Genomic DNA, 20,796 nt, shown 5'->3' on the forward strand with positions numbered 1-20,796 from the left:
TTTCTAAGAAAGTTTAGGCCCTGAGGAGGAAGAAAAGGAAAGTAAATGGAAAAGGGTGTCTCTCAGCATTTCTCCTCAAATCATATGTCACATCATTTACTCTTTTTATACCTTAATGCTGGTCCTGAATAAATGAAAAGGTTGCATTGTGTCCTGAATTTTAAAAAGTAACGTAATATATAATCCATTCACCACATTAATTCAGGTGCAACCTTGGACAAATTGCTTTGAACAATTTCAGCCACTAGGCAAGTTTAACTGCAAAATGCTCCATTCTCTGTGAGGTAAACCTCTGGGAAATATAGTGAATTTGAAATTGTAAGAGTAATTCAAATATGTATAAAAAAGATAGAACAAAAATATGCTTTCTAAAAAATTGGTTAAAAATGCTATCCAAGTTCAATTTGAAGTACTATTATTCTAATCTTTCTATTAAAAGATAAAACATGAGAGAAAACATTACATACTTTTATAACCTTTGCTGATGCGTAGAAATGTAATTTATTTTTTAAAGAACACAAACACTACTACAATTCCTGAAAATACCAAGCTTTGAAATCATCTTAGTCAAAAATAAAGTTTTGGGAGGGGACTGCCTAGGGATGCAAAGAAAAGTATGGAATTTTGCATTTCTTTAAGTAATTATAAAATCTATTTTATAATGCCCTCACTTGTCAGAGCTAGCAGCAAACAACACTAGCTTTGTCCTTGGTTCCACTTATAAAGGTGAGGGGACAGATGCCAGCAAAATTTTAAAACCTCAAATCATGTTTTTCTCAGAATATGAAAGGGAAGTTTGACTATATCACATGGTTTCAGGTGACACTAAATGAGTTCCACTGCATTTTGTTTTTCACTCATAAAGCCCAAGGTATGCTGAGGGATCTAAAAATAGGAACAATAAGATCCATGGGACAACCCACAGCACACCTGGATCATTTGTTCTCTTCAAAAACCACAATCTCTCTGTATTTCTGTCTCAGTTTCCGTCTCTGTCTCTCCCTTGTGCTCTCCCTCTTTCTCTCTCACACACACACACGAGTTCCAGAACTTATGTTATGGTTTTTAAGCCCATAGTGTTTTAAATTTCTTTTTATTTTTAAATGTTAGTATTATTAATTTTTTTCCAGCCACAAAGTAGATAACATTTTCAGTCTTCCCAGTCCTCATCAGAAAGGACCAGTCAAGATGACTGAGTACTATTACTATTATTCCCTTATTACCACTGTAATAAGAGAATTATGCCTTATTCCCTTACATCTCTGTTAAAATGAAAAAATATACAGTGCACACACATAAATATTCTTTAAAAATTGATATGTAAATCAATAGCGCTTGATAAGGAAAAAGCTTTTTGGCATAGATCTCAATTTCCTAGACAAAACGGCAAGGCTACATAAAAATCTCAATGCAGACTTTTTAGTAAGTCGGAATTTATGATCACTCAAAATAAAACTGAGCCAAAGTGTATCTAATCGTGTACAATTATTACAAAGTTGTTTTTCTAGGCATTTAAATTCCTTTTAGATATTTTCATCTATGAGAATGCATAAAATTAGAAAGCGCTGTTAGACAGCATTCCCCTCTCCATCCCACTCCCCAAGCCTGGTTCCGTTTTTATTCATTTCCTCCGCCTCCTTAGGCAAGAATCTTAGAAGCATCCTAGATAAAAGATTGCTGGTGCCTACTCTCAATGACTCTTTGCAAAGCCACCTCACCCCAAGACATGGCCCCACATCCGTCTACCCTTTCCAGACAGTTACACATGCCCATATTTCCAAAGCAGTTTATACTTTCTTTTCTCTTATCATTTATCTATTCTCATTGTCATTATGTGTCATTACTCCTTCACCCTCCATCTTCTTTCTCTCCCTGGAACACAGGGTATTTCTTTTGGACTCCAGATGTTTTTGCCACCTGGAATGCTCTTCTTCCAGATCATCACATGACCTGATCCTTCTTATCATTCAAGTCTCATTGGTGTTGTCACCCAATAAGAAATGCCTCCTCTGAACGCCCTGTTCCTTTACCCTAATTTCTTAGTATTTTTACTGATACTATGTCATTTGCTTGTTTACTTGATTATTATCTATCTTCTCTCTCTCCCCTGTCCCTGCTACCACCACTAAAACGTAAGCTCCTTAGCACTTAGAACAGTGGCGGGGGCATGATAGAAATTCAATGTACATTCTTGGAATGAATTAATGAAAAATGAATGCTTATCTCCCCTACTAGACAGTGAATTTCTGCAGGGCAGGGGCCATGCCTCATTCATTTTCTTTGTGTTTAACATTTTGGGTAAAGGGAAATCTAGTAGGGTTCAATAAATGGTCACTAAATAAATGATCTATTAATCACAGAATAAACAATAATAATATTTTTATTATACACACAGGAAAATGTTGAGCTTAAAGAGATTATCTGCCTAGATTTGGTTAGACAGTTTTAGAAAGGGCAACAAAGGCAGGACAGCTGCAGGGACTCAGATTTAGGGAGTGGATTTGAGTCTCTTAAACTTTCATTGTCTGTTTCAAGTTGAAAGAGGTGAAGTGATTTACCCATGGTGTTTAAAAGTAATAAAATTATATCTTTTTAAAACAAAATGTATTTAATTCTTTGCAACACTACAGGCTAGCCTTCTTTTCAAGGCCACAAAAATTGTGGCTTTTATATGCTGTGAGGCTCAGAAAGGTTGCCAAGTGTTCAACTCTAAAGCTTGAGGTCCTCAAAGAGAGTGGGCAGTTTAGCGCAGAGGCCAAAGCCAGTAGAGCTGGATAGACAATCTATCACAGCCCTGTCATATCACCAGGGGACCGAGACTCTCCAGGGAAAAAGGGTTGCTGCCCTTGGGAAGAACTCTTTAGTTATGTTGATTATATGTACCAAACCAAATATTGTGACATGCAATCTAAGCAGATCTGTGTACAATACATAGAATGTCTGAATCTAATGCCAACTTAGAAAATCTGGGGCTAACACTTGCAATATTCATAGGAGAACAAATTAGTTTGCATACTCTTCCATAGTTGAGTGAAGTGTCCCACAAAACTTCTCATCCCTTCCAACACTATTTGATTTTATTGATTCCAAATTTTAGTCCAGTTTTGAGGTGTCTTAATACTCCTCAAAGGATCCTCATATTTTGAATTTGTTCTGATATCTAGGAGATATTATCTTAGAGATGGATTATGAACGTATCTACTTTGAGTTTCATTAGGGCTGAATCACAGTTTCAGAGGAGAAAAAGCCAGAAGGTTCTTCTCAACTCTGAGATTCTGTGATTCTGTGATTCAACCCTTTGGAGCCTAATCACCCCAGTTTGAACTGATATACACTGGTAGGTGAAGTGACAGGACAGAGGAATGGATGCTGGAAACTGATGACAGAAGTCTGAAGTCCTCCTATGACACTTGGCCTCATGAAACGGAAAAGACTTCTACTTTCTTACCTCAAAAGTCTGCTAGAGAAGTTAGCTACTGTGTATGGGTAATTGCCCCCACTCTGGACTCTAAACCTCTACCTAGGCCACACCCTATTTCTAGAAAACTGTTATCATCACCAGATCATCAAGGTTATCTCCTTTCTTCCCTTACACAGTCTTTAGAATCCACTCCCACCATGTTGCCTCTCCTAAGCAACAAGAGAGCAAGTAGCATACCTGCCCTGGGTTTTGTGTCCTAGGTAAATTACTTATTTACTCTGCATATACATGGTCTCAATGAGCAAAGATGTGCTGTGTCCAGTTTCTATTTCTGAGCATGTAATTGAAAACATATCAAACTGGGCCTCAGCAAAATTTGGAGGTGGAAAGTATGGGTCAAATTGGTCATATTTTCTGGGTGAGAGGACCATGAGCTAAGTTACATTAAAAGGCCTGGTAATCAGTTTCAAGGCATTCAACATTCAATAGAGAAACTGCAAGAAAGTGGGGAAAGTCATACATATTTTAAAAATTACCTTTATCTTTTACTCAGACAACCCCTAAATTGTCAACCAACTAAATATACTATACATTGAAACACACTTGATACTCAAAGTGTGGCCCATGGACCAGCAGCATCTCTCAGGAGATTGTCAAAATGCAGAATCTTCCCTTGAGCCCAGGAGTTCAAGGTAACAGTGAGCCATGATCATGCCACTGTACTCCAGCCTGGACAACAGAGCAAGACTCTGTTTCAAAAAAAAAAAAAGCAGAATCTTGAGCACCACCTAGGACCTACTGGATCTGAATCTGTATTTTCAAAAGATACCTAAGTGATTGGTATGTGACTTAAATCTTGTAAAAGACCTTCCAAGACCAGCAATCCTCAAAGTGTGCTCTCCAGACTAGAAGCATCAATTGGCATCAACTGAAAACTTACTAAAAATGCAGAACCATGTGCCCATTCCAGACCTACTCAGTCTAAAACTTTGGAGTAAGGACCAGTAATCTGTGTTTGGTTTTTTGGTTTTTTTGTTTGTTTTGATTTTTGGGTTTTTTTTTTTTTTTTTTTTTTTTTTTTTTAGACAGAGTCTGTCTCTGTCATCCTGGCTGGAATGCAGTGGCACAATCTTAGCTCACTGCAACCTCCGCCCACCGGGTTCAAGTGATTCTCCTGCCTCCACCTCCCCAGTAGCTGGGACTGCAGGTGCCCGCCACCGCACGTGGCTAATTTTTGTATTTTTAGTAAAGATGGGGTTTCGCCATGTTGGTCATGCTGGTCTCGAACTCCTGACCTCAGGTGATCCACCTGGGCCTCCCAAAGTGCTAGGATTCCAGGCGTGAGCCACAGCACCTGGCCTCAGTAATCCGTGTTTTAACATGCCCTCCGTGATTCTGATATATCCTCAATTTGGAGAATTTCTGCCTCTGGCCTTTTTCAATTTATGTTAAAGAAGAGCCATCTTTTGACAAAATTTAATTTAATTCTAAATGTTTTAAGTGACTAAGAGAAAAATATAGCTGTCTGGACAATTTTTAAAATATTGTGACAATGCCCACCAGTATTTTCCAAAGATATACCCTTATGAATTTATTTACGCACTAGTCAGAATTGATGAATGTGTATGTTGAATACCATTTGCTAATTCATCTGGCATCTGGCAAAACCATATCACGTTAATATGATGGATGATCCTGCTTCTTTGGAATGAGAAAACTTCCACATGGAGGCACAGTAATTATTCCTGAAGGAATGAACATAATGTAAACTTGTCATTATGGGTAAGTTTTGTGGGCAAAGGATGCCCAGGAGAAAGGCATTATGTTAAGCCTTTATTCTCAGCAATGGTGCTCTGCAGTCTTGCTCCCACTTAAAGTCATTATCAGAGCTGCCTAGACCTTTCTGCCCTTTGTGGCTTTGGGCTTCATTTAGCGGGTTATGGGATGTTTCAAACCTCTACTTAACGCATTTGAAATATTTTCTACTTTGAAACTTTTTCTCCCTTGAAAGGCAAGGTAGCTATTAGCATCAAGAAGAAACCAAAATGAGCACAACAAATACACAAGTGTCTTTCACAAATGTAGCTTTGCCCAGATGAATTTTTAAAGGTATTTTATGAAGAGTGTTAAAATACATGAAGTTATTTTCTAAGTCAACCCACCTAGCAATTTTATTTCTAGAAATGTACATTAAAATATATCCCCAGATGAATATATAGACATATGTACAAGAACATTCATTACAGCATAGATTGCTGAAAACAAGCAAAATGTCCACAGTCACAAGGAGTAACCAACCAGAGCAAGTTCCCTTGGGGAGGCCTCTGGTGTGTGCCAGGAACCAGCTCTTTAGTTTCCAGATTATGAGAGAAACAAGTGTATCAGTCTCCTAGGGATGCCATAATAAAATAATGAAGACTGGGTGGCTGAAACAACAGAAATTTATTTTCTCACAGTTCTGGAGGTTAGAAGTCCAAGACCAAGTTGTCCACAGGTTTGATCTCCCCTCAGGACTCCCTCCTCGGCTTGCAGACAGCTGCCTTCTGACTGTGTCCTCTTACGACCCTTCCTCTATTGGTACACATCCCTGGTGTCTCTTCCTCTTCTTATAAGGATATCAGTCATATTGGATTAGGATACGTCCCTAATGGCCTCATTTGAACCTCTTTAAGACCTATCTCCAAATATGTTCACATTCTGAGGTCCTGGGGAATGGAATTTTAACATACAAAATTTGGGGATACCATTCAATCCACAACAACCAGTCAGTCTTAGAGAGTAGCTGGATCATAGAGGGTTATTTACTAAATGGTTCAGAAGTACTTTAATATTTTCAAAACTGGTACAGTTTTCAGTAAGTAGTGGCTGATTATTAACCCTGGCATGGGCTCTGCAACAATTGTAAAAACATGTGAAAAACCTTAAAGGTTGGAGGAGCCCCTTCAGGGACCTCCAAGATTGAAGATTGAAGCTAAGTAGGTGGGCTCGGAGACTATTTCTGGAATTTAGTTATTTTACATCTAATAGACCAAATAATGTGCTGTGGTTATAAACATAGGATTTGGAATCAGAAAGAGTTTGCATTTCTGTTTCCTACCTGTAAAATAAAAATGATAATAGTACCTATCCCTAAGATTGTAAGCAATAAGATAATGATATAAAATGTTGATGATATGCCAGACTCAAAGTAGATACTCAATAAACAAGACATTATTGTACCTTTATATAAGCTTACTTTTCTAAATAGTCACACACACGCAAACACACAAACACACACACACACACACAGTGTTCCTTATAACAAACTGTACTAGGCCTCTAAAGACACTTTTAGTTCTAGAACTCTTATTCTAAGTGATACTTGGCCACAAGTGATTCACAATAAAGGATTGAAATTTTTAAATACATTTATTGCTTTTATTATAAAAATAAATTGTGCTTTCCTACTGTATGGGAATTCTACTTTTAGCAGTCACATTGCTTGATTTAACTGGCAAGTATTAAAATAACAGTGTAGTGCTCACCTGATAAAACATGGCAACTTCTGTTAGATTACTTTTTATATGGTTATATTAGTAAACTGCCATTTATGTATTACAAATTGAATTAAGTAATATGTAATCATTAGAATAATGAAATGTGTATTTTACATACCAATATGGAATAATCTTAAAGATGTATTAGTGATGAAAGCAAAGTACACAGAAATACTCAGAGTATATGTTTTTTAAAAATAGGTTTTTATATTGTTTAAATTTTTACCATGTGTATGAATTACCTTTTGGAAAAAATAGATTTTCTCTCACAGTAAAATATAAAAGGAGAGAACAGATGCTCAAGATTTCATTTTCAAACAGAAATCGCAATCAACAGCACCAGTAGCAGCTGCTATTTATCTGTATTTGATAAGAGCAAAGCAACAGATAAAAATGAAAAATAAACTAAATGAAAAAGGCATCTACAGAGATCAAATTCCAGGCGACTCCTTTCCCAGTTGCCTTTGTTGTAAGTTCCAGAATAGTTTCTCAGCACTAAGAAATTCTCTGATTTAATGGAAACAACAAAGGATGTGGCATCAGACTGAGCTGGGTTCCAATTCTACTCTTCTGACTTTCTAGCTCTGTAAACACAGACAAATCCTTTTACCTTCTGAACCTCATTTTCATCAGCACACAAGCATCAAAATGTCTGTCCTTCCACCACTTAGAGTGGTTTTGAGGCTTAACTGAAATTACATGTATACAAGTGCAAGGCAAACAATATAGACCAATATGCACCTTTATCTCATTCATAAATTTCTATTTAGCTTGTGGGATACAGATACGCATTCATTAATTCATTCAACAATAACAAATAGACCCTTCTAAATACTGGAACTAAAATAGATAGCAGAACACATTCATTCTCTGCCCTTTTGAAGCATAGACTCTCGTAGAAAGATAGAAGACAGAACAGACATCCATCACATTAAATTGTGACAAATGCTATGATACAGATAGATAGGATACCCTAGAAATGCATATAAGGCACATATACTCACCAAAGATGTCTGGGAAGGCTTCTGGAGGAAGTCATGTTCAAGTGAGTCCTGATGAAAGAGTAGGAGTTCACTAAGTGACCCAGGGGAATGTCGTAGGCTTCCCACTGGCTGTTGGCAGATCTAAGCATACAAGGGTTCCCACTGTCGTTGGCTGACCCCTGAAAGATAAAACCTGACAGGTGAACAGTGCAAGTTGAGGGTTCTCAAAGCAGCTCCCCTTGCATTTGACTTGTTACAGCCAATCTCTTCCATTCCTCTCATGAAAGTAGTTGTTGGACACAATTAAGAAATGTGAAAACGGCAGCTCAGAGAAAAGAAGTTGAAGGTCACATAGCTACTCAGTGGCAAAGCCAAGATTTTGATTGTCCCAAACATTTGAAACACTCAACTGATGGAATTTTTTATTTTTATTTATTTTTTATTAATATATATTGATCAGTGGAGTGTGTCTTATCATATTGAAATTCTGACTCAGCACTGGGTATGTCTAGGATTTCAGCCACACTGCAATACATAGAAGAGTGCTTGGTGCATAATAAGTATTCAGTAAATATCTCTTGAATGAATTAATAAATCCCAAGTTTGAAGGATCACTTAGAGGCATCCTTTGTCTTTTGAATAATTAATTCATGCTGCCATCCTTGAATTGAAATTAAAGCATTTTAAAGGTCTTAGGGAACTTCAGAATCCTCCCAAACCAGGGTGTTTTGAAACTGGATTGGATCTTATTTGTTTCTACAAAATGCTAAGGAGGCATCACGGCATGTAAAGCCAACTCCATCAAGAAGCCACTTGGGCTCTGAGTTGTGTGAGAAATGACACTGCACAAGAGTCCAACTGAATAATTCAGGAAATAGGCCAAAGGATTAAAAACAGTATCATGTAAGGATTAGGAATTTAGCTTAAGACATGGCTCCCTAGTATAACGTCAACATGACTCATTCATTTTGAGTTGGCTGAAGAAATTTTAGATGCATTTTGAAAGATCATCTGGCTTTCCTCTTACAACATAGATTTGATCCTTGCACCATCCAAACCAAACAGTCTAATGCATTGAAAAATGTGCCTGAGAAGGAAAAACAGAATCATCATTACTTTTTCTTTTTCCTTTTACCTGAAACCTAGGTGTGAGGTTCTTGAGAAATTAGTCTTAGTACATTGACCAAACACTAATGCTTTCTGGAAAACTTTGTTCTTCTGGAATTGCACGGAGTATACTTTTAAACATGGCATCTGCATCTTAGATGCCCTATTTTAAGTCTGATTAATCTAATCCGGGGAGGTAAATTAGGCCCTTTAGTAGTCTATTAACTTTCTCCTACCCCGAACGGAAAATTTATTAAATTATGTGTGCCAAGAAAGCAAACTTTGAAACTGGCCAGCAAGCTTGTAAGAGCCTAATGACGATCGCGGCATGAGTTTCCATCAGCTTTTGGTGTTATTTTAATACAATCCAAATGTAGACTTAAGCTATTAGTGTGTACTCACGTTCTCTCTCTCCCTGTGCCTGTCTCTTTCTCTTCCTTAAAGTACAAACACATGCACACACTGCCACTTTCTCTTTCTCAACACACACAGGCTTGAATAATTTCTATTTATTTCTCAGTTCTACTTTCCTCTCAGAATTCCTTTCCTGACCCCCAAATCTAGGTTCAGGTATTCCGCTAATGCACTCTTACTGCAACAGCTAACTTGTCCATCTCTACACTAGTCTGCAGACAATATGACAGGGACTGCTTTTGTAATTGACCTCTGTATCCCCTGGGCCCTGGCAAAGTACCTAGTATGTGGAAAGCACTCAATACATTTTTGTTAAATAAGGAAATGAATGAGTGCATTAATCTAGCCCTTGTATGCTTAAATCTGCCAAAAGACAAAGCTACAACAAATTTATCTCAAAGATCTCAATTGGCTTTATTGCATTTTTAGAATTGGGCAACACTTCATTCCATAAAATAGAATAAGTGTTCCAATAAGCTGAGTGGAAGAGTTTGGTTTTATAGACGGAGAAGAACTGAAGAAAGCAGAAATGTAGAACAAAATATGACTGGTCATTTCAAAGCTATTTCCCTTGTAAGGCAGGAACAGGGAAACAATAGAGAAATAACTGGTTGCTTAATATCAGGTTACTTCAGGTTACCTTCCCTTTAAAGATTAAAGGCAGAGGGAACTTCATTATCCTGTAGATTGAAACCAGTCTGTTTGGGAAATTAAGCTGTTATCTCTCCTTTTGGGCTTCTCCAAAGGTTAGATAACCACTCAGTTTTGGTTTGGTAGTGTGGAACCACAGCGTGAGCGACTCCATTTTGATTTTCAGTCTGATCTGTTGGGGTCTAGTGTAGGAGTGTAGCTCAAAACAATGGCCTCCTATAATTTTTTATTTACCAGAAATAAAAGGAAATATACAAATGTAATCCATTCCTTGATGATCCTCTACCAAGAAGTAAGTCTTTAATTTCCCCAGTTAAAAAAACAATTCATCTTCCTAGAACCTCTGGAATGAACAGTTTTAGACCCCAAACTAAAAAATACATACAGTCAAGCTAACTCTGTTTAATTAAATGTTTTCCATAAGTATTGAAAAACAACTTTTGAGCAATGTGAATAGCTATTGTGTACAAAAGTTAGGTAGAAGATAATATTATCCTTATTTTTCAGCAATTATATATTTACAATATATACTTGTTTCACAAAACAAGAGAGAAACATGCAGATTTTTTTTACTCCCAGTTTAGTGGCTCTTCAATACAATATGCCACTAACAAAAAGGTATTAGAAAGAACCAAAAGAAAATTCAAAATTCAGAAATGGCACAAAAAGATGATCTTTGTTGTAAATAAGAAAATAACAGAAGCCAATTTCTACAAGTATGCACTAAAACATGTAGGGAAAATACCGTACATCATAATTTAGTCCCTAGGACCAATTTTGAAAGTCAAAACTTCATTTTATACCTCTGCATTTCACAAGATCACATACCAAGGAACATATGAGGTCTTCAATTCTTGGGAACTAAGTCTGTGGTTTACCTCCCAAGGTCTCTCCCAGGTTTTTGTTATCACTGGCAACAGAACCACTGTTGGAAGCCCACTGCAGAATTAAGAATTCACACAATCTGAAACTGCTTATGTCAGGCCTTTCATAAGGGTGAAAATAATATTCAACAACTTTCAGCATGTGCTTACCACATCTGCACCCATTTTGGGTCAATCAGAAAAAAAAAAAGTGCTGGAAAGAAATAAGCCACCCATTCAGAAGTAAAAACAGGGAAAGCCAGCTGCATACAAACCCTGCAGATTGTGCTGATGAGATCCATGGATGGGCAGAAAGAGCTGCTTCAGGAAAAGAAAATCTAACTTCTGAGCAAAAAGGCTCAGAACATAGATAGGACAAAAATGCTCTCCATTAAATGCAATTCCTAAGAATTCAGGGAAGGTGTTTTATTCTATCCCAAAAGTAATCACAAAATAGTCTTTCTTTCTCATATGTACTGATTGATTCATTGACTGTACCCCCTCATCATGTTTTTTATTGAAAGAAATACGGAGAAGCACAAAGAAGTAAAGATTTTAAAAAATCACTCACGATCTCATCACTCAGTAATATCTGTTATATGTCCACTGATGGCTAAAATCTCACCCACAATTCCTCACGGCCATCAATAAATTAGAGAGAGAACTTTTTCTATTAAACTTTCTTCCAAAGAATTCATGTCAGTTCTTTCTACAATCAAACTTCTCTTTCAGTATGAGTTTTTAATCAGCAAGACAAAACTCAAGATAGAATCGAGTGTATTCCATAGTTGTTCAAATTGTTTACAGCTTAAGTTTCTCGCCTTTGCACTGAGTGAATTGAGACACAATTATGCTGGAATAGGAATAGATCTGAATGTTTAGAGGGGTCCAAGCTCACGCTGGTGTCTCAGAGATATGAGGGAGATAGTTGAGTCCCAAGGCACACCTCCAGGGTCTAAATGATGAATCACCTCACGTCTGCAATTGATCTGCCTTCTTTGCCATTTGCTCATTAGGTTAGAGTTCCAGGTTTAATTCTGGCATAAACCAGTTACTTTTCTCTTTCCCAAAGGCCACAGAGAGCAACATTAACTGGTTGTCTCTCAAAAGGTGCCATTCATTAATGAAGAGATTGGGAACAATCATCTAGATGCATTTGTACAAAATAATCCAGGTAGGAAATGGACTCTTCTGATGGTTATTCCATCTCAGGCAAATTATCTACATTACATAATGTACTCCTAAGAGTAGAATAATTGTTATTATTATTAGATGAGAAAATGAGATGCAGGGAGATTAGTAACTAATGCAAGACAATACTGCTGATAGAATCAGGATTTAAAACTCCAAATCCATGCTTTTCCCACTATATTACCTTACCTGGCTGGGGAGAACAAACCTCAAATATACCTATTTGATGATAAATGTGTGAGAATATATATATATATATACACACACAAACATATATATATATGCACATATATATAAAGTAGGTATATTGTGTATGTATATCTCACAGTGACTCCAAATTTTTATTTTTATTTTTATTTTTATTTTTTGGAGACAGGCTTGCTCTATCTCCCAGGCTGGAGTACAGTGGTGCAATCTCGGCTCACTGCAACCTCTGCCCCGTGGATTCAAGTGATTCTCCTGCCTCAGCCATCCAAGTAGCTGGGATTATAAGTGCACGCTACCACATCAGGCTAATTTTTGTATTTTTAGTAGGGACGGGGTTTACCATGTTGGCCAGGCTGATCTCGAACTCCTGACCTGAAGTGATCTGCCTGCCTCAGCATCCCAAAGTGCTGAGATTACAGTTGTGAGCCACCATGCCCAGCCGACTCCAAAATTCTTAAGGTCCTATAATACCAAAGTCAAAATTCCCAGGGAATTTTTAGTAAAACACATCAATCTCATATCTGTATGTTATTTATGTAAGAATGGCACCTCTATTTACATGGTTTTCATGATAATTAAATCAGAAAGTGGCGATGTGATGTATACACTATAAAGCACCATGAACACATAAAACGTTATTGTTTGAAAAGTCTTTGAGGCCTTAGTTGACAAAAAAAAAAAAACTCTGCAAACAATAAATCAATCAGTATTGACAGTGAAGTTCAAAAACGTTTATATTTCTTCTAAACTATCTGGTGAACATGCCTTTTAAATCCTTGTTCAAGTCACTCAATCCATAACAATTTATGGAATCCTTTTGTATTTTGACAATAAGTCTATACACATACAAACCCGTTTTCCTTTTGTGAGATTTCCGTAAGTCATCTGTCTAAACCTATCTAGGAATGGAAGTAGAATGTATCCAGCAGTTCAAGTTGTCATTAGTCATTGCTATGTGATGTGGGATAATGCCTACTCCAATCTCTCTACAAGCTAAGAAGAAAATTGTTTTCTACATTCTCCTTGCTGGACCTCTGGATGCACACAGGGAGAGCAGATGTGACTGGCCTGGTCAGTAGAAATATTTACTTATCTGATGGCATGAATAGCAAAATGAGCTAAAATTGGCCATGAAAACTGGTTTCTATCAATAATACTAATACATTTCCTGGATCAAAATCTTAACTCTAAAAGACTGAGCTTTATAAGGGATAACTGACATTTTCTTAAAAATTGCTCAACATGACATGTACTGAACCTGTCAAACTGCTGGGAAAATTACAGAAAATAAATTTTAGGGTGATTGGGAAAATGATTTATTATTTCCAATAAGGAATGAGAAGGTGAAAAATGAGATGTAAAAAGACAAGGAGAAGAACAAGAAAGGAAAATGGAAAAGAAGAAAAGAGAGAGAAAGAATGAATCCCATGCCAACTTAATTCGACCATCCACTATCGTATGCAAAGGCCCAAGTAAGGTACTTGGGAGGCTACAAAGAAAAATAAAATGCATCCATGCAACAAATTCAACAATTATTTATGGAGCTAGGAAAGAAGCAACTATCTAATATGCCACAGCAACTGGAAATATATCTAAGATTACCTGAATGAAAAGTAAATCAGAAGTGTACTTGAAAAGTAATCTGTTTATTTCAACAATTGTTAAAAGACGATATTTTCTTAAAGAAGCAATCTTGGTCTTTTCCTGAAACAGAACTGGGTGATGGCTGTTACTTGTGTCTAATCAGATTGGCCCAGAACCACCATGCACAGAGAACATTTCATCATCTTTTAGCAGGGCCAACGTCATATAGACAATTTAGTGGGGATAGTAACTTTCCAGGGGTTTTCTGATTTTAGCATCATACAGCGCAGGGATAAATGAGCTGTAGTTTCCCACATTTAAGTTCTAAATTCAGCTATGTCACTAATTACCCTTGAGATAATTACAGTAGATGATCCAGCATTTATTTTTTATCTTAACAAGATTTTGACTCAATACATAGTATTTTCAAATATTATTTTGAAAAAAAATCTCTGAAATAATTATATAATGAACATTCAATTCTTAGATCTTTCTACTTTGAATAAGTAAATATAAATGTATTTCAGTTAAAAGGCTTAAGAGTAGGATGAGTCAAGAATAACTATAGTCATGAATCACTTAAGAACAAGGATACATTCTGAGAAATGTATTATTAGGTGATTTTGTTGATGTACAAACATCATAGAGTATACTTACACAAACCTAGATGGTATAGCCTAAGACACACCTAGGCTATATGGTTATATGGCTATATTGCCCCTTAGCTATAAACCTATACAGCATGTTACTATACTGAATACTCCAGGCAATTGTAACACAATGATAACTATTTGATAACTATTTGTGTATCTAATTGTATCTACACATATGAAAGGTACAGTAAAAATACCATATATGGGACCATAGTTGTATATGTGGTTCATTGTTTGTCAAAATGCCATTAGTGGCACTTGACTGTTTTGTGAACATGAAAGAGCAACTGGCCTACAAAACTTCATTAAATTGTTCCTATATCTTCTTGACCATATCCAAAAATCTCCCAGCTAAGATTCAAATTTAAGTGTACGCATTGTTTTAAAGAATTGCTGCTGGGTGCAGCGGCTCATGCCCGTAATCCCAGAACTTCAGGAGGCTGAGGTGTGTGGATCATCTGAGGTCAGGAGTTCAAGATCAGCCTGGCCAACATGATGAAACCCTGTCTCTACTAAAAATACAAAAATTAGCTGGGCGTGGTGGTACACGCCGGTAATTCCAGCTACTAGGCAGACTGAGGCAGGAGAATTGCTTGAACCCGGGAGGGGGAAGTTGCAGCGAGTCAAGATTGCGCCACTGCACTCCAGCCTGATGACAGAGCAAGATTCCATCTCAAAAAAAAAAAAAAAAAGAAAAAAAAAGAAACAGGCCGGGCGCGCTGGCTCATACCTGTAATCCCAGCACTTTGGGAGGCCAAGATGGGCAGATCACGAGGTCAAGAGTTCGAGACCAGCCTGGCCAACACAGTGAAACCCTGTCTGTACTAAAAATACAAAAAATTAGTAGGGCATGGTGGTTGACACACCTGTAATCACAGCTACTCAGGAGGCTGAGGCAGGAGAATCACTTGAACCCAGGAGGCGGAGGTTACAGTAAGCCAGGATTGCACCATTGCACTCCAGCCTCGGTGACAGAGTAAGACTCTGTCTCAAAAAAAAAAAAAAAAAAAAAAGAATCACTACTATAAAACCACAGGAGTAATATCAAAAAAATGAAGCTGCTCTTATGCACTGGTTTCCAAATGAAGCATACAGCTATATTTTGGCTGAACAAAGTTCAAATGTTTCTGACTTTATTTCTGCCAAGATTTATTCAAAACATGTTTCTAGTGCCGCTGGGAAAGAAATTGTATCTGGAAAAGACAATAACTAGCACTATAAATAATGAATAAATGAGTACAAATTCCCAGGAAACACCTCAAATTATTCTCTGTAAATCAAAAAGACGTGTGGTTGAATTCATAACATGTATATTTTAACTTGCTTCATTAAAAAGCATATTTTCTCTAATGGTAAATATATATACAGACTCTAAGTATGCTTACCTAGTCCTCCACGCCCACTCAGCAATATGGAGAGAAAGGAAATTCCTAACTTCCAAGGGAACACCTATCAAATATCAGGAAGCCATTAGGAGATTATTATTGGCTGTACAGAAACCTAAAGAGGTGGCAGTCTTACACTGCCGGGGTCATGAGAAAGGAAAGGAAAGGGAAATAGAAGGGAACCGCCAAGCAGATATTGAAGTAAAAAGAGCCGCAAGGCAGGACCCTCCATTAGAAATGCTTATAGAAGGACCCCTAGTATGTGGTAATCCCCTCTGGGAAACCAAGCCCCAGTACTCAGCAGGAAAAATAGAATAGGGAACCTCACGAGGACATAGTTTCCTTCGCTCAGGATGGCTAGCCACCGAAGAAGGGAAAATACTTTTGCCTGCAGCTAACTAATGGAAATTACTTAAAACCCTTCACCAAGCCTTTCACTTAGGCATTGATAGCACCCATCAGAGGGCCAAATCATTATTTACAAGACCAGGCCTTTTCAAAACTATCAAGCAGATAGTCAGGGCCTGCGAAGTGTGCCAAAGAAATAATCCCCTGCGCTGCAGGCCATACATTTCAATCCCTGTATCTTTAACCTCCTTGTTAAGTTTGTCTCTTCCAGAATCGAAGCTGTAAAACTACAAATGGTTCTTCAAATGGAGCCCCAGATGTAGTCCATGACTAAGATCTACCACGGACTCCTAGACCAGCCTGCTAGCCTGTGCTCTGATGTTAATGACATCGAAAGCACCCCTTCTGAGGAAATCTCAACTGCACAACCCCTACTACGCCCCAGTTCAGCAGGAAGCAGTTAGAGCGGTAGTCGGCCAACCTCCCCAACTGCACTTGAGTTTTTCCTGTTGAGAGGGGGGACTGAGAGACAAGACTAGCTGGATTTCCTAGGCCGACTAAAAATCCCTAAGCCTAGCTGGGAAGGTGACCGTGTCCACCTTTAAACACGGGGCTTGCAACTTAGCTCACACCCAAACCAATCAGAGAGCTCACTAAAATGCTAATTAGACAAAAACAGGAGGTAAAGAAATAGCCAATCATCTATCACCTGAGAGCACAGCAGGAGGGACAATGACCGGGATATAAACCCAAGCATTTGAGCCAGCAATGGCAAACCCCTTTGGGTCTCCTGCCTTTCTATGGGAGCTCTGTTTTCACTCTATTAAATCTTGCAACTGCAAAAAAAAAAAAAAAAAAAAAAAAAAAAAAACCAAAAACATTTTCCCAAAAAATGCTTCATACAGTCTAAATGGTCACTTTAGTTCAATGTTATTTGTATCTAACATCAGTTATGTGATATCAGCTTATGTTTTTCTAAATATCAAAGGGAACAAAATGTTATTTCAAGGGTTAAAACAAAAGCAGAATTTGCCCAGATCCGCCATGCACAGAGAGCATACATCACATGGTAACAGGGCCAACATCACATAGATTACAAAGATCCTCTTTATGCACGAAGAGAGAGGGGAAGTGAATTATTGTAGAAATGGTTTCTGTTAATTAAAGAACTTTTTTTTATTATTAATTATGTATTTTTTTTTTGAGATGGAGTGTCGCTCTTGTTGCCCAGGCAGAAGGACAATGGTGCAACCTCGGCTCACCACAGCCTCCGCCTCCTGGGTTCAAGCAATTCTCCTGCCTCAGCCTCCTGAGCAGCTGGGATTACAATCAAATGTAGAATTAAATAAGCAAAAAAAGGATTGAGCCTTTCCATTTTATAGCAAGCTATATGACAGCTACCAAATATTCTAGAGCAAATACATCTTGGAGAAATAAGGAATGGAGGGTCTATTTGTCCCCTTGTGTGGGCTTTAACCACATAGAAAGCCCAGTTTATCATTTAATCTAATACATTTGCACCCAACAAATCCCACAACCTTGGAGGCAGATCAAGAACTTACTACTATCACCCCTCTAGAAATTTGAGCATCACTCCAGTCTCCCAGTAAGTTTTCTCAAGAGGAAAAAGAGAAAATATTAAATACCAACATCATCACCTGTAAAGGCTGTTTGTTTGTTTGTTTGTTTGTTTGAGAAGGAGTCTAGATCTGTCGCCAGGCTGGAGTTCAATGGTGCGATCTCAGCTCACTGCAACCTCCGCCTCCCAGGTTCAACCGATTCTCCTGACTCAGCCTCCTGAGTAGCTGGGATTATAGGCATGCACCCCCACACAGAGCTTAGTTTTGTATTTTTAGTAGAGATGGGTTTCACCTTGTTAGCCAGAATGATCTCGATCTCCTGACCTCGTGATCCACCCACTTTGGCCTCCCAAAGTGCTGGGATTACAGATGTGAGCCACCGTGCCCAGCCAAGGCTATGTTTTTAATCAAGTTTTTAATCACTTTAAATAACAGATAATAGCCTTATTTGGATTATGATGATGATAGCAGAATGTTTTGTGGGATATTTTTGACTATTTTACTTTTTAAATGGGTCTGTTACAGTTTTATTTTAGTTTAATTCTCTTGAAATGTTTTTATGAAACATCTCTTTTGTTCCAGGTACCATGAAAAAACACAGCCATTAACATATGTGTTCAACTAAACACAGAGCATTGACTTGAAACAGTACATGATCAGAATGAAGACAATACTATAAGGAACTACAGGGAGAAACTAATATTGCCAGGGTGGAGAGGATAATGGAGAAAACAAAGAAGGAGGCATTATACCTAGGACTCCAGGGAGAGAAGGAAACAGGCAAAGAAGCACATGAACATGACAGTTCTGGTGTGTTGACACACGGGTAAGTGAAAGGACATTAGGTTAAAAATATAGTTATGGGCCACATTATGAAAATCCTTGAATGTCATGTTGAGGAATTCAGACCTTATCCTCCCTACAGTCAAATTTGTGGGGGATGGATAGAAACATGTAAAACTTTTACTATATTTTATATATTCTAAGATGTACATTTTTCACTTTTTTACAATTCTGCTATTACAATGCATCTTTCAATGGATAGTTCTACAGTAGGAGTTGTGACATAATTGTCATTGTCTACACTTGCAACTTATATTTTCCATCTTATGCATGCACAGGAATGATACATAATAAAAATCTGACAAAATAAGTCTAAAAGAGATCACAGGTATAAAATGAAAAAGTCTAAGTGGTAAGAATTATTTTATAGCTTAGTTGGTAGCACTTTTTTTCTGGTTTGGTGATACATAAAATGAATATGTGGTGGATTGCTTTAAATATGTACTGGTCATATTGTGAAATGCTTAAACAGGGAATGGCATGATCAAATTTGTTTCCAAAGAATATTTCCTGTGAAATGCTAGTGGATATACTGGAAAAGGGAGATGTGAAGTCCAGTGACAAAGCTGAAAGCTATTCTAAGTCTAGACAAGAAAAGATGGGGTATGAACTGTAGTCATGGCAGTAGGGATTCTAGCAAAAGAGTCAAGATGCATTTTAACAGTATAGTTGATAAGAATCAATGACCATCTTGATGTCATCTGATGAGGAAGAAGGACTTAACAGTAACTTCTTTAAGATTTTGTGATGTTGTTGTTTGTTTTTGTTTGTTTACTATTGTCTGAATTCTTTATTCATTGAAATCAAAGTTCTGGTGTAGGGAGACAATCTTGTAAATAGTCATGCTGTCAAAAAAAAGGAAATGAAATGTCTTTCTCCCTCTGGTTTTGTCAACAGGCCATTTTATAAGAGCTGTCATTTTGGTCCATCCACATAGTCTTTATGACTTTGAGGATGACCTGTGGCTAGCACTAATAATCTGACCCATAAAACCACTCATCCAGACAACCAGCTGAGCCACCAGCTTAAATTTCCCAGGAGATTGACCTTTGCACCAAAATTACTGGGGAGACCTTTGGAACATCTGTTTTATTTCCAGGGTCATTGGTATTTATTTGAGGAACTAAAGTCATGATCTTCAACATCCATAACTTTCTGACACCAAATAAGCCTCCTGATGGGGCCACAACATGGACCAAAAAGGAAGGACAGCATGCTCGGAGGAATTTAGTTTTGGAAAACTGCTATAGTCCTACACATTTAATAGCTGTCTTTAAGCATGATTAAAATAAAGCACCATAACCAACGTGTGAGAGTCTCTCTAATGTTTATTTTTTCTTTGGTGTGCTTTTAATAAAATCAAAAGGCAAGACTGAGATCACTTAAAGAAGAGTTTGATTTTTCAGGAAAACAAAGAGGTTGACTAGGAATGGAATGATCCCCTAAAAGGCTCACAGAATCTAATTGCATGGTGATTATCGCTTTTGGCAGAGAAATCATCTTATTAACCACCTTGTAACTCGTAGGTAACTAGGACATTGGAATCCAGAACTCTCAAGAACAAAGCCTGTGTAACATGATGGATCATGCCAGTCTCCAGCCCACCTGAATAAATGTTAATTCTCTGGAGTTAAAAAAAGATTAAATCATTTACTTTTTAATACAAGTTCATAAATTCAAATGCAAGAGATATATTGTATTTAGATGGACACACTTCACAGTATACTGAAAAAACATACAGGCTTAGCTTTGAATCCTTCCCACTACCCCCACCCCCATTTTGTTAGCTCTTTAACTAGAAACATCTTAATTTACCTAAACTTCTGCATAATTCTCTTAATTATCATTTGACTATTTATTTCTTGACAATGGAATTAACTTAACAAGATTCTCAGTAATTCTCAAAGTTTTCTTTATAGGTCCCAGCATTTTAGGCTAACTCTTACTCTAGCCTCACTGCACCCCGTAGGGAGAGAGTATCAAAATCCTGTGCATATGATGAACTCACCAAATTTTTTAGTGGCATATAA

At 37.5% G+C, this 20,796-nt stretch overlaps 1 protein-coding gene across 1 annotated transcript in view; it reads left to right on the forward strand.

Moving 5' to 3' along the window:
* The window catches only part of LOC129532274 (T-box transcription factor TBX1-like), an 88,990-nt gene extending 69,374 nt beyond the window's left edge, over positions 1-19,616 (forward strand). The window contains exon 3 of the mRNA XM_055380987.2: positions 18,506-19,616. Coding sequence (XP_055236962.2) covers positions 18,506-18,548 — 43 coding nt within the window. The 3' untranslated portion in view covers positions 18,549-19,616. The remainder of the gene's footprint in view (positions 1-18,505) is intronic.
* The last annotated feature ends 1,180 nt before the right edge of the window (positions 19,617-20,796 follow it).

Source organism: Gorilla gorilla, chromosome 2 (genome assembly GCF_029281585.2).
Source record: "Gorilla gorilla gorilla isolate KB3781 chromosome 2, NHGRI_mGorGor1-v2.1_pri, whole genome shotgun sequence".
NCBI lineage: Eukaryota > Metazoa > Chordata > Mammalia > Primates > Hominidae > Gorilla > Gorilla gorilla.